This window comes from Neolamprologus multifasciatus, chromosome 17, assembly GCF_963576455.1.
Source record: "Neolamprologus multifasciatus chromosome 17, fNeoMul1.2, whole genome shotgun sequence".
Taxonomy (NCBI): domain Eukaryota; kingdom Metazoa; phylum Chordata; class Actinopteri; order Cichliformes; family Cichlidae; genus Neolamprologus; species Neolamprologus multifasciatus.
The window spans coordinates 8,185,778-8,198,019 of NC_140455.1; the positions used below are offsets into that span (position 1 = coordinate 8,185,778).

Sequence of the window (12,242 nt, forward strand, 5' to 3'; positions counted from 1 at the left end):
GTAATTAGACGCTGCTCCAGCCAGCCAGAGAATGTAAAGTGCGTTAGTTTGACCTAAAAGACTTCGTGGGTTAACCTAGTTTCAACAGTTCTTTCATCAGTTTCACTGCACATCACCTTTGTTCTTGGCACCATTGCACTTCTCAGTTCCTCCGGTATCCTCTCACTCTCCTGGATTGTGTTAAACAAGTTCATTAAAAAGTTCATCAGCAGGTATTTCATCTGGACCCTGCTGTAGCTGCCCTCACTTCCTCCTTAAATCTTCTGCATTTCCTGAAGAACCGTCTCCTATTTGCACCTTCATTATAAGATATATTCAACCTGTGTGCACCTCCCTCCACTGTTATTTTACGTTATGTTCCTCCCTTTTCTTGAACTATGGGTTTGCCACAGTCATTTCCATTCTTATTCTTCTTTTTGCAAAATTTGCCGCTATTTGTTCTTCAGCATTTATCTCATTAACACCACACCTGCCCATCACCAAATCGCCTCTGTTCCCTTCACCTACATGTTTACTGATTCTTACATTTGAGCTTCTTCCCTCTAGTCTAATAGTTACTATTCCTCTTACACTTTCCAGCTTTCAGTTTAAAGTTCTCAAATAAGATCAGTTGTTTGATCTTAAAATTACCAACAGCATTATTTTTTATGTAACTCCTCTGAGCTCCATACAAGCAATACCAACGACCACTTTAAGACATGCAGGTCAGTGCTTCTTCTCTCACACTTGTATGTGGCTTAGACTGTTTAAAGCCTGTGCACTGTCCTCCAACCATCCTCTCTGAGATTAACTTAAGATCTATGTTACGAACAGAAGCCAAAACTGGAGTAATATGTGATTTCCTGTTAGTGCTATAGTTATGTCACGTACAGGTCTGGTGACCCGCTGTTTCTGTGTTTGGTTTAAGCTATTTTATTTGAATGATTGCTTCCTGCTTGTATTATATTTATAGTTCCTGGTTTCTGTTCTGTTTCTGTGCCTCCCCTGAGTTCCTGGTGTTCCTGGTGTCGTGTCTCCACTGAAGGTTTCGTTGTGTATTCTTGTTCTCCTTATTTGTCTCCATGTGTTGTATGCTTGTCTTAGTTCTCTGTCACTGCGTCTTCCCTGTGTTCCACGTTTCTCTCGTCTCTGTGTTTGTTCACCTCCCGTTTCTCCCCAGTCAGTCACGTCTCCTTGTCTGTCTTCTGTTTCTTGTCCTGTGTTCAGTGTATTGAGTTTTGAATTTTCCCCTTCGTCTCATTATGTCAGATTAGTCCCAGCTGTGTTTCCCTCCTGTTTCCCATTTCCTTGTTAGTCCCTCGTGTATTTAAGCGCTGATTTCTCCTTACAGTGCTGTGTTTTTCTTCTGTGCTCCTGGTGATGTTCTGGTTCTCTGTTTTCTGTTTTCGTTTTCTAGTTTTGTTTTCTTGTATTACATGTTCGAGTTTTCTCCAGCAATGAAGCTGCCGTTTTGAGTTTATTCCTTCGTGCACGAGTGCTGTGTTTGGATCCTTCATCCTGCCGGCCACAGCACACACCTAGACAAGTTAAGTCTTACCACAGCATTCTGTATAGTCTGAAAGGGATCCAAAGCTTATTTGTTGAAACAAGTAAAAAGACTTTTACAGTAAATCAAACGAAAAGAGATTAAAAAAAAAAGACTGACTTTTCCTTTTTTTTTTTTTTTTATGCTCCAAACCTGAAAACAGCCAATGATTTTTGTTTCTGGGCCCAAGAACCACAGGGTCGTGTCTCTAATGTAAACTTGCAAAATTAGAAACTGAACATACTCCGACTGAAATGCCCTAGAATTTGAGTTTCCTTTTCAATAAAAAGGTTAAGGGCAATTTAGTTTTAGCATTTTTTCTTCCTCGTAATGAAAGTGACATTGGTGAACCGGTGTGAGAAGAAACAATAAAAACATCTCTTCCCATGATTCAGCGTATTTCACATTAAGTATTAACGTCAATAACACAATATAATATTAAGCGCAGATGATATAAGTTTATAATAATATAATATCACGATGACATAGACACAGAATCACAGCTGAACTGGATTAAATCTGTCATTTGTGGATCAACGCCGCCCTCTAGTGGACACAGATATTCACATAATGTCACTATGATGACACGGAGCTGTTGTACAGTAATTACAACAGATAACACCGGTAAACATTAGCTCTGCACAATAACAACAACAATGAACGTATAAATGAAATCTAGCCTGTGAAGCCAGGCTACTACATGCTTCACTATTACAACATGGCTACTCTCACACTGGCAGTAGAAACAAAGTGTCTACATGGGTGAATTTCCTGTGGAAATCTGCTCAGTCATGCTGGTCATCTGTCAGTAATCCTCCATTAGTCTGGTAACGCAGGAAGATAAATAAGCAGGGTAAGAAGGCGGGTGTATCCCCCCCCCCCCACTTACTTCCACCATTAAAGTTCTGACCAGTCCATCTGATCCTGGGAAAGTTCCTGTGATTCCTCCCACCAGCCACAGTGCACGGGGAAGCCGTGGATGTACAATCATAACTGCTTTGCCCCAAGAATGTCAGGAGTCTTGAAGTGCCACTTTTGTCTGCTCTGCAGGCTCGGAAGAAAATATTTAAATGAAACGCTTCCAAAAGTTTTGGCCAGTGCCTGGTTGTGACGCCATCTCTGTTTAATCAATAGCTGTCTCAACTCAGAGGCCGCATCCTTCCAGGACCCGGCCTTCTCGGTCTACGTGGGCCGGGTCCTCAGAAGGTCGGGTAGGCCAGAAGTGAGCGGCTGTGAAATTGGACGGTCTGGCCTTCTGATCTGTGTCACCGCTGTCTCTGTGGAGTTGAATAAACTCGTCCGTCTGCTCCTTGCTGTCTAAAATCTAACAGGACACTGGAGGAAACTCTCGACCATCTCACACTTCTGTTTAATCAGTTTTCTGTTTGACGTTTATTCAGCTGTGTAAAAACTATAACTTTAATCTCAGCCAAACCGATTTACTCAGGAACAAATAAAACACTGAAAAAAAGCCAAACAATAACATTTTTAAGTTATCTAAGTGACTTATATATCACGTTTAAACTGAGTAGCCAAAGACCGCAGGGATCTGAAAACGATGTGCTGGGAGTTTGCTGTTCTCATTGGCTCTAGTGACCTCTGACCTCCCGACTAGCTATCAAGCTGGTGGGTAACGGGGTAACAGAGTATGAAGGGTATGAATTCTGGGATAGGTTGGGCCGTGAAGGACACACTGACCCATCCTTCAAATTCGGGAAAATGAAGGACGCATTTGAAGCAGCCTTTGTCTCGTTGCTGTGACGTAATCGGCCTTCAAAGGATGCAGCCCCTGAATTGAGACAGATTCAGGGTGGACAATCTGTGGACACAGCCCCAAGCTCAAGTTTGACAACATGGACGTCCCTTTTTACTCTCTGAATCTCTGCTGTGTAGGTGAGGACCTGCTCCGATGACTTCAACAACCTCTGCTCTGCGGAGCAGAGGAAGTACTGCCTCCTTATGTGCAGTGTAGGCATATTAGGATCTCAGGTACTGCAGGGTGGCAGGAGCACTTTTTAACAAGTAACAGCAGTAATTTGGTTTTTGTCAAAGCCACAGAGAGACACTGTAGTTGGATGAAAGAGTCACATGATCCAGATAAAGATTCAGAACCACAGATTTGTGGTGTATGCCCCAGGATGTAGTATGAAGATGTGCTTCAGTCACTCTGAGTCCTGCACAGCATACACGGCGTTGTGGGAATTGCAGAGCATACTGGTACACACAGTTTAATCATGACCAGAACAAAAGATTACAAATGATCAGCAGAAACATTAAATATATCTAACAGAACACATTATTGTGTCATCGTAAATATAACTATGTAATGTTAATTAATATAACAATGTGCTCTATGAGGTCCTGAAGTATTCATAAAAAAGGCAAGTATATAAGTGCTCATGTAAGATAAATAAACTGAACAAAGCTACGCTGGAGTCCAAGAAAAACACTTTAGAAGTGAACATGAGCAGAACAGGTCTTTAATCCCTGAGCTAACTTAATAATGAGCAGGTATTTCTGATGGAATCATTATTCATGTAGAGACTGACCGTGGCTGCTTCCACTTACTCTAAATCCCAGTGTTAACCATTAGGGTCAGAGACTTAGTGATCAAACAAAACATAATAAAATATTTCTGCATCAAAGTCTGACGTGTCTCAAAATATGTGGTCAGGTGATCACAGTGTGTACAAAGGTTGTTCTGTGTGCACTTAAGCCAGAGTAGTTGTTTACATTTGGTGACTGCTATCCCTGCAGGTCACACAAAGCTGCTGAGCACTTGTACATTTCAAGTGTAAACCAGAACCAAAGTGCAGGGTGGAGAGGCTCAGTGAACCTGCAGAAAAAGGTGTGGAGGTGAAGCCGAGTGTCAGAGGAGATATCAAAGAAGGACAGAAGGACAGAAGGCCAGTCCAAAAAAACTCCGACTTTTTGAAAACCAGCAGGGCGCCGAGGAAGTCGTATTTTTGTCATTTTGTAATTGTGCCACGCTGAGTAATGATCATCTTTGCAGAGCAGGATCCAGGATCTGTCATTTCCTCCATGCCAGGATTCATCTGGACCTTTGTCAGGTCCAGCTTTGTAAGTTACACCTATGGAAACAGTTCCCTTCCACTCTACCTCCCAGATACTTAAACCAGTGAGACCCTGTGTACACAGCACCTGCTCCCACTTATAATAAACTGCTAGGAAATAATTCCCACCGTGAATGTAAAATTGGTCGTTTTGACCCAAGTACTGCCTTTCTGTCTGCAGAGAGAGCAAGGTTCCTGTGAGCTGTATCGGGTCCAGTGTGAGACCGCAGGCAACTGTTGGAAGAAAAATATACAACACTGTGAGATGTTTCATCACTGCAGTGTTTCTTTGAGCTTACAGGTTTTACACATTTGTCCTGATGCATGCTCAGTCGTCAGGGTAAGTAAATCATGTTCATCTGGAGAAATGTCAAAGAGCTGACCTCCCAGTTCATTCAGTGCTGGTTTCAGTCATTATGCAAATGTCCTGTTCATAAGGTTGAAACCTGCAGTCAGCTGAGACTGAAGACGTCACCTGATGATGATGTAACGTTTCTAACACTGAAACGCTGCGTCCAGATCAACAGAATCAACTTTTGTGGTTAAACACGTGTTTGAATATTAAAGAGCGCTTTGAAAGTTTCGCTTTATGAATAAAACACTTGAAGTTATTTTGTTTTGAAAGATCTTCAGTCTACACACGTTTCAGGTCTACAGCAGTGTTTGAACAGGAATATCAAAAACTTTGTGTGCAGCAGGATGCTGACGATTCAATTAACTTACCACAGGTGCCTTTAATAACACGTGCATGTAGGTTACATTAATGCAGAATAGTGCACACCGTTATTGACACATTTTCAGGAATCAAATATAGTATTGAGCTTCCCAGTTTAAAAATAAAAGACATAATGAATTACTTACCCTTCTTCGCACCCTCTGCTCCTGAGTAGTCCATCCTGAAACGAAGAGTAAAAAATCATTCGCGCTCACATTCACTCCCGTATTCTCACCTATGGGCAATTTAGACTAATCAATTAACCTATCGCCACAAAGTGCATGTCTTTGGGCTGTGAGAGGAAGCCGGAGTACCTGGAGGGAACCCACGCAAACACGGGGAGAACATGCAAACTCCACACAGAAAGACCCCAGCCTGATGGTGGAATTGAACTCAGGACCTTGTTGCTGTGCGGCAACAGTGCTAACCACCGTGCTGCATAATAATTACATTTATTATTTCCAAAATGAAAATTCATTTAAAAAGCAAACTAATAGTCAGTTTTATATGTATTTTACGCATGTCTCATGCAGCTTATGCTCTCCATAGTTCGATTTGTTAGTGAAAAGTGTTTTTTACATTTTTCCTGATACAACATGTAATTATAAGGATTAAGTAAGAATGAGGCATATAAGTCTCAGTGGTCTGCTCCCTGGGATTAATGAGATTTGTCTCAGGTTCCGTAACAATCTGGATGTTGTGGGACTGTCTTGGGCTACGTCCACACGTACACGGGTATTTTTTAAAACGGAGATTTTCCGTTTTAAAAAATAATCCCGTCCACACGTAAAGGCAGAAATGAAGGAAAACGCTGCTAGGAACACGCCAAAGCAGCAGGTGGCGCTATATTCCTAACCGTGCAGAAATGTTGGCCAATCAGAAGTCTAGAAGCCTCGGTGGGAAAAAGTAAACAAAGCTGGGGCATAGAAGCAGAACCGAGTCATATGTGTTAGGGCTGGGTATCCTCACTGATTTCTAGAATCGATTAAATTCCGATTCACAAGGTCCAGAATCGATTCGATCCACGATTCGATTTAATTCGATTCGATTCACTTCGATTTGAATCTGGGAAATTTTGACAGTCAGAAATATTATAATTCAGATCAGCAAATTTACATATTTTTGTATCTATAAAAAGGAAGCTGACACACGCAAGACTTTATCAAAGGTGTGAGCGTCACAGCAGAGGCCTTTGTGTCAAAGTAGCTGAAGATAAAACAGAAAAACATGAAGGAGATTTTCCTGTTCTGGGATTTTATACAAATATTCTGCAGTAGATCAAAAACGAAAGAAAACCATTAATCAACACATGAACATCACCTCTGACGTTACAGAGGTTTTATTAGAGACACAGCGTTTTGCATTTTGTATAATTTTAAAAAGTTTAAATTTGTTCAGTATTGAACGGCAGAAATTAGGTTTTCTTTTCGGAAGTATATAAAACGGAAAAGGAAAAAAAGTCGGCCGACAGCCTGTAAACAAAGGTAGACTTGTGCGTAACAAACAAGCGAATAATGCAGAAAACAGTACAGAGAGAGAGAGAGAGAGAGAGAGCTGTGCATCACGGTCAAAGCAAAACAGTAAAAGTCAGAGTGAATTCATGACGATGTTTATGTGAAGTGTAGTTTGGATCTTCTTTTGCTGCTGGTTCGGTCAATATTGTTTGGAGAGACATCAAACTAACAGCTTTACAATCAGCGCATAAAGGGCGTGAACACTGTGAGAAAGGCGACATCTCACTGATTCTGATCCACGGGTTGCGCTGTGTGTTTACGTCTTTGTGCAGAATCCGTGTTCCTGCTCTCATTTACTGTTTTAGCTGTTTGGTGGTTGTTGAAGTTTTGTGAGGTTTCACCTGAGATTCTGGCATTTTGGGCAAAATAAATTTATATAAAAAAAATCGATTCAGGATTTTAATGAATCGATTTTACGTTATCCAAGCCTGAATCGATTTTAATGATAAATCGATTATAAAAACCCACCCCTAGTATGTGTGGAGGGACAGTAACTGTGTGTGTATATGTAAGCATTTAAACACTGCAGAGACAATTAACAGTAACAGTATTGTAGAAATTCATTTCACTGAAACAATAACGTGGTGCACACCGTTTTCTCCGTTTTTCTCGTCCACACATAAACGCAATAACTGAGTTTTCAAAAATATCCACCCTGGCCGGACCAAAAACGCCGTTTACGTGTGGACGATAGGTGCAAACGCATAGAAAAATCTGCGTTTTCAAAAATACCCGGGTACGTGTGGACGTAGCCTAAGGCTATGTCATTTTCTAAAACTCCGTTTTTGCATTTATATGTGGACAAACTATTTGTTTTCCTACAATTTCTTGCAATTCAGTTCCAGCCTAGCTTTAAGGTTTAACATGGAGAGGGGTGTTAGGGGCTTGTTTTGCTCATGGCTGATAATGTGGACAAGTTAGAAAATCAAAATTTTGAGCTGTTTTTTTCTTGAGAATGACTTCCTGATAAAACCTATTGACGACACCTTATTTATGATACCATAGATCAGAGAGGGCTAACAGGCGGACCACGGTCCGGCTCTACAACACAAACAAACAAATTTTATTTTAACTGGTAGAGCTTTATGGTTCAGCCTGAAGAAACACACCTACCAGATGTGATACGCATCTGGGCAGTAAACACTGCGGCTCTAAAGTGCCAGTGTTTACTCAGCAGCCGTGGAGCAGAAGCCAGGGGGGGTTGCAGTGACGTGCCCGTGAGCTCCGCCGGCAGCCAGCTGTGCCTGAGTGACCGAGCCCCAGGCCGAGAGGCCGAGGGCACCCCACCCCGAAGGGGCCCGAGCGAGCCCCAGGCTCCAGGCCCCGACAAGCAGCCACCAAGGAGTGAGCCGGTGTGTACCTGGACGCCCACCCCCGGACACAAAGAACCACCAACGCACCGATGTCTGAGGGCGTCTGCCACCGGCAGGGGGAGTGGTGGGGGGAGATAGGCCTCCAAACCTTGGAGGGCCTGAGATGTCCCCAGAGAGGTGGCGTCTGATACCCAACCTGACATATAGACACAGACATACAGGCACACACAGATACAAACATCCATTCCCACCCTCATGCTCTCGCTGAAAAGACAGTAGAAAAAGAAAACTAAAAAACAGAGAAAGTGAGAGAAAAATAAAGAACAAATGGTGCAAACAAGAAAAGTGGACAATGAAAATAGAGCATCTGATCTCTAGATGCAGTCAGACGATCTAAGAGCGGTTTATAAGAACTGACTTTTCACTTTCCGACTCCAAACGGTCCCTGAGAAAACTTTACCAGGAATGAGGAAACCAGCCCTTTGCATGTTGACCATGTTTGGCTCCACGTACAAAAGCGAAGCAACTAAAAACTAAATATGGTCGTAAAATTGTTCACCTGTTAAAATATGTTTATTATCTGTAAAACCGACTGAGAGTGTTCAGTCTTGATTTTATTCATTTTTAAGCACTTCAACTGAACACGAGCAGAATTGATAACATTTTCAATTCTGAAAGGAAATACACTGGAAATGGAAAGTAAATTATAATAGGTTAACCTGTCTTTACCAGTAGAGTTCAGTCAGTTAGTACCAAACCGATGGGCCTCTTGTTCAGTACTTGGGTTAGTACTGAAAACAATCAAGTTATTTTAAGTACTCAAATTGAATAAGTTGAACTAACTTTGTCATCTTAAGTGAATTTTACTTAGGTTTTTTTTTTTTTTTGAGGTAACCAGTTTGCATATTTTTTCAAGTTCTAGAAACTAATTAAGAGATTACAGGATGACCCCAACCTCAGCGCCCTGAATTCAGACATGTTTTTCATGTGCATGTGCCATCACGGCATCTCTTTGCACTAAGATCATGTATAGTAATGGTTACTGATGTAAGCATTGTTTTTGATATATTTTCTTGATGTTTACTGTTTTTGCTTCCTTGCAAGTAAAATAAATGTGTTGGAGCTCGTTACTCTGTGTGTCTCACGAGAATTTTTCCTAACATTTCAGTCTTTCGAGACAAATTTCAACATCTCTCCCGTTCATCTCTGCCAACACTGACCGACACCGTGCAAGGGGGAGTCTGGGTCTCCTGACCTCTGCCCCGTCACTCGTAAAGTGCTGTTTGTAAAGGTGGAAAAAGGCACCGGAGAGAGAGGAAAATGGTCTGAGACCGTCATAAAACCTTATGCTGTACAAGTGGGTTAAAACCTCTATTTACAGGTCAGGTTTTGTCCAGGGAGTGACGTTTGTCAAAGAGCGATTTGCCAAAAAAAAATACAGAGGTAAATCCCCCGGTGAAGCACCTGATTAGAAACATAATTAGAAAATAAATCAAAAATTAAATCTAAAATGAAAAGTTTGACCTGAAGGTGGCGCTAGAGTTTCATTATCAAGGGGCCATTTATGTATTCAATAACTAAACAAAGTGCCTGACACAAACACTTGCTCATCAGTTATATTCAAACCATTTCCTTGAGGCAAATATCTCTTGGTGGTAAAACGTGTTAGTAATATTTGAGGAGAATATGAGGGTTAATGTCGCAATCGAAGGTCAGACTCACTCTTTCTTCTGATTGGTGCCAACCCTAAAAGGCCCTCCCTGCTAGCGCCCCACGTGGCTTTCCAATCCTCTGATTGGGGCGTCTGCCTGCCCCTCACAGGGCCTCGACCAATCGGGTGCTTTTGTCCTTCTTACTCGCGTCATTTGCGTTAGCTGTAGTGCTACTTTCCAACATGTCGGCTGTGTGTGTGCTCCCCATGTGTCTGCGGGCAAGCCGGGGCCTCCTCCGGCTCAGGAGCGCGGCGGCGGGTGCCTCCGCCCCAGCCATGGTGGACGTCATCCGGACACTGTCCACGGACAAGCCGCCGGCCGCAGCGGGCGGTGCGACGGGCGGGTTAGCTCAGGCGATCCTCCAGCAGCAACAGCAGCCGACTCAGGTGCGCTTCATTTTACAACCTTAACAGCACTCAGTAGCGTCGGCGGAGCCAACTGTACTAAGTAGTAGGTCCGACCGTGAAACCCCGCCCTCAAGAGCTGCCCCGGTGATGTAAATCAACTCATGAACGAACATTTCCAACCTTAGCTCAGACTGACAGCTAGCTTACATAAAGTTATTTTCCTGACCCACGCGGGCCCGGACGGACTAAACTGTGAGTTTTGTGGTGTTTGTCGCGACACACGTGATCTTCAGAAATGTGACGTTATGACAGCACCACCCCACGCGGGCTCAGCTGTCTGCTGAATGAATGAACCTGGCATTAACTAGCTAGCCAGCATGCTAATGTTAGCACGCTAATATCTAGTCTGGCTGTAGCAACACAGCTTACCTGAGCCCGGCTCACGTGAGTGTCCTCACAGTGTGTTCCTCTGAACAGTAACCCTGGGGTTAGGGTTAACCCTAACGGTGTGACAGCGTGCAGCTGGCACTGCTGTGGTTACCTGCCCTTCACCCGCAGCTGTGTGTGTGTTTGTCAGTGCCACAGCTTGATTTTATCTGCGGGATAAATCGCGTTAACAGCCGAGGTTTGTTTCGCTCTGAAGGTCAGAGCAGACCCCCACCCTCCTCCACGTGCAGCTCAGTGTGGTGTCTGGTCATGGAGGAAGCCACCCACCACGTGACTCCTAACCGTGTGTTTCCCACAGACTCCAAACATAAAAGTGTGACATCTACAGACGAACTGTAATAAGGGTTTTAGTTAAAGACTAAATAATTGCCACTTCTTCCCAGCAGCAGATACATAAAGTGCTGAAATCTGTTAAAATCCATGAATTTAATTGGACATGAAGGAAATCAACAGCCTTCCATTAGACCATGTTGGTTTCTGTCAGTCTGTTGTTTTAAATGTGTATAACATTTGCACACATTCATGCCTTTTCAGTTAGTTTGGCATGCTCCTGATGAGATGATGGACGGTGTTTTGGGGTTGATCTGCTCCCAGACATGGACCAGTGCAGCTGTGCGTGCTGCAGTCTGCAGTTTGGCAGCAGCAGGTCTGAGACTGGGTTTGAGGACTTCATCCAGCTAAACCAGTCATGCTGGATGAGCCTGAAGGCATCATAACGTTTGTCTCCAGACTCTCATCTGTCTCCTGTGCTCAGTGTGAACCTGCTCATCCACCAGAGCTGCACTGTGCTGTGAGCACGGCCCTGCTACATGTGGTCTGATTCTGACAGTCAGAAACATGCACGAGGAGCACAATGGAGGCTGTTATGTAGCACTCATGCAGCACTCCTCTACTGCTCTGTCGACTGTGCCAGCATCCACACCAAACCACCTCCTGTTAGTTTTTATTGTTTCTGTAAATTCTGTTTGTGGAAATAAAGTTTTTTTTTGCTTGTTTGTTTAAAAGAGACGCAAAAACTTTTCTTTGTGTTAAACTGAATGAAGCTGACGTCTCTCACGCTTTCCTCTCAGCTCAGACTGAAGGTGAGCGCATCAGTGCTGCACATTTCATTAATGCGAGTTCAGAGTCCAACAGAAACGCTTGTTTTTGTTTAAGGGTCAGCCTCCTCCAGAGGGAGGGGAGGGCGAGAGGGAGGGCGAGAAGGCCGAGGACAGGAAGCAGAAGGAGAACACGGCCTACACCAAGAAGATGGTGCTACGGTTGGCGGGGTTCATGGGAGTCGGCGGCGCGGTCGCCATCGTTTATATATTCGGTGAGTCTTCGCTGCCTCCTGAAACGGCGTCCTCACTTCGTCAGTTTCAGCCGGTTTGCTTCACAGGTGGAAACACGGTCACTGTCAGCCAATCAGCTTGCTCAGCAGCAGGTCTCTATGTTCAAATCCGGTTCAACCTCTTTCTGTAGGGCTGATGTGACAAAGGAGCTGAAAATAAATTTCAGTAGACACAAAGCTGTTTCTACCTGGTTTCTATCCAGAAACTTGACAAACATTCAAGAGCTGCAGAGTTTAAATGTGTTAGATCGGGGGTGTCCAACTC

General features: G+C 43.5%; 1 protein-coding gene and 1 long non-coding RNA gene across 3 annotated transcripts in view; one reads left to right on the plus strand and one right to left on the minus strand.

Moving 5' to 3' along the window:
* Positions 1-3,737: 3,737 nt before the first annotated feature.
* On the minus strand, positions 3,738-9,887 carry LOC146498885 (uncharacterized). Its single transcript, XR_014870396.1, has 2 exons — positions 5,461-9,887; positions 3,738-4,833 (listed from the first exon to the last, which is right to left on the minus strand). It is a non-coding gene; the product is annotated as an uncharacterized LOC146498885 (long non-coding RNA).
* Positions 9,888-9,987: 100 nt separating this feature from the next.
* Positions 9,988-12,242, plus strand: part of LOC146498886 (mitochondrial import inner membrane translocase subunit TIM50-like) — a 30,890-nt gene continuing 28,635 nt past the window's right edge. Inside the window, exons 1-2 of one of the 2 annotated variants that reach the window (XM_085138857.1) lie at positions 9,988-10,239; positions 11,803-11,959. In XM_085138857.1, the coding sequence (XP_084994983.1) occupies positions 10,036-10,239; positions 11,803-11,959 (361 nt within the window). In that variant the 5' untranslated portion in view covers positions 9,988-10,035. Of the gene's footprint in view, positions 10,240-11,037; positions 11,730-11,802; positions 11,960-12,242 lie in introns of those variants that run through there. The other variant, XM_085138858.1, reaches the window with a different exon arrangement.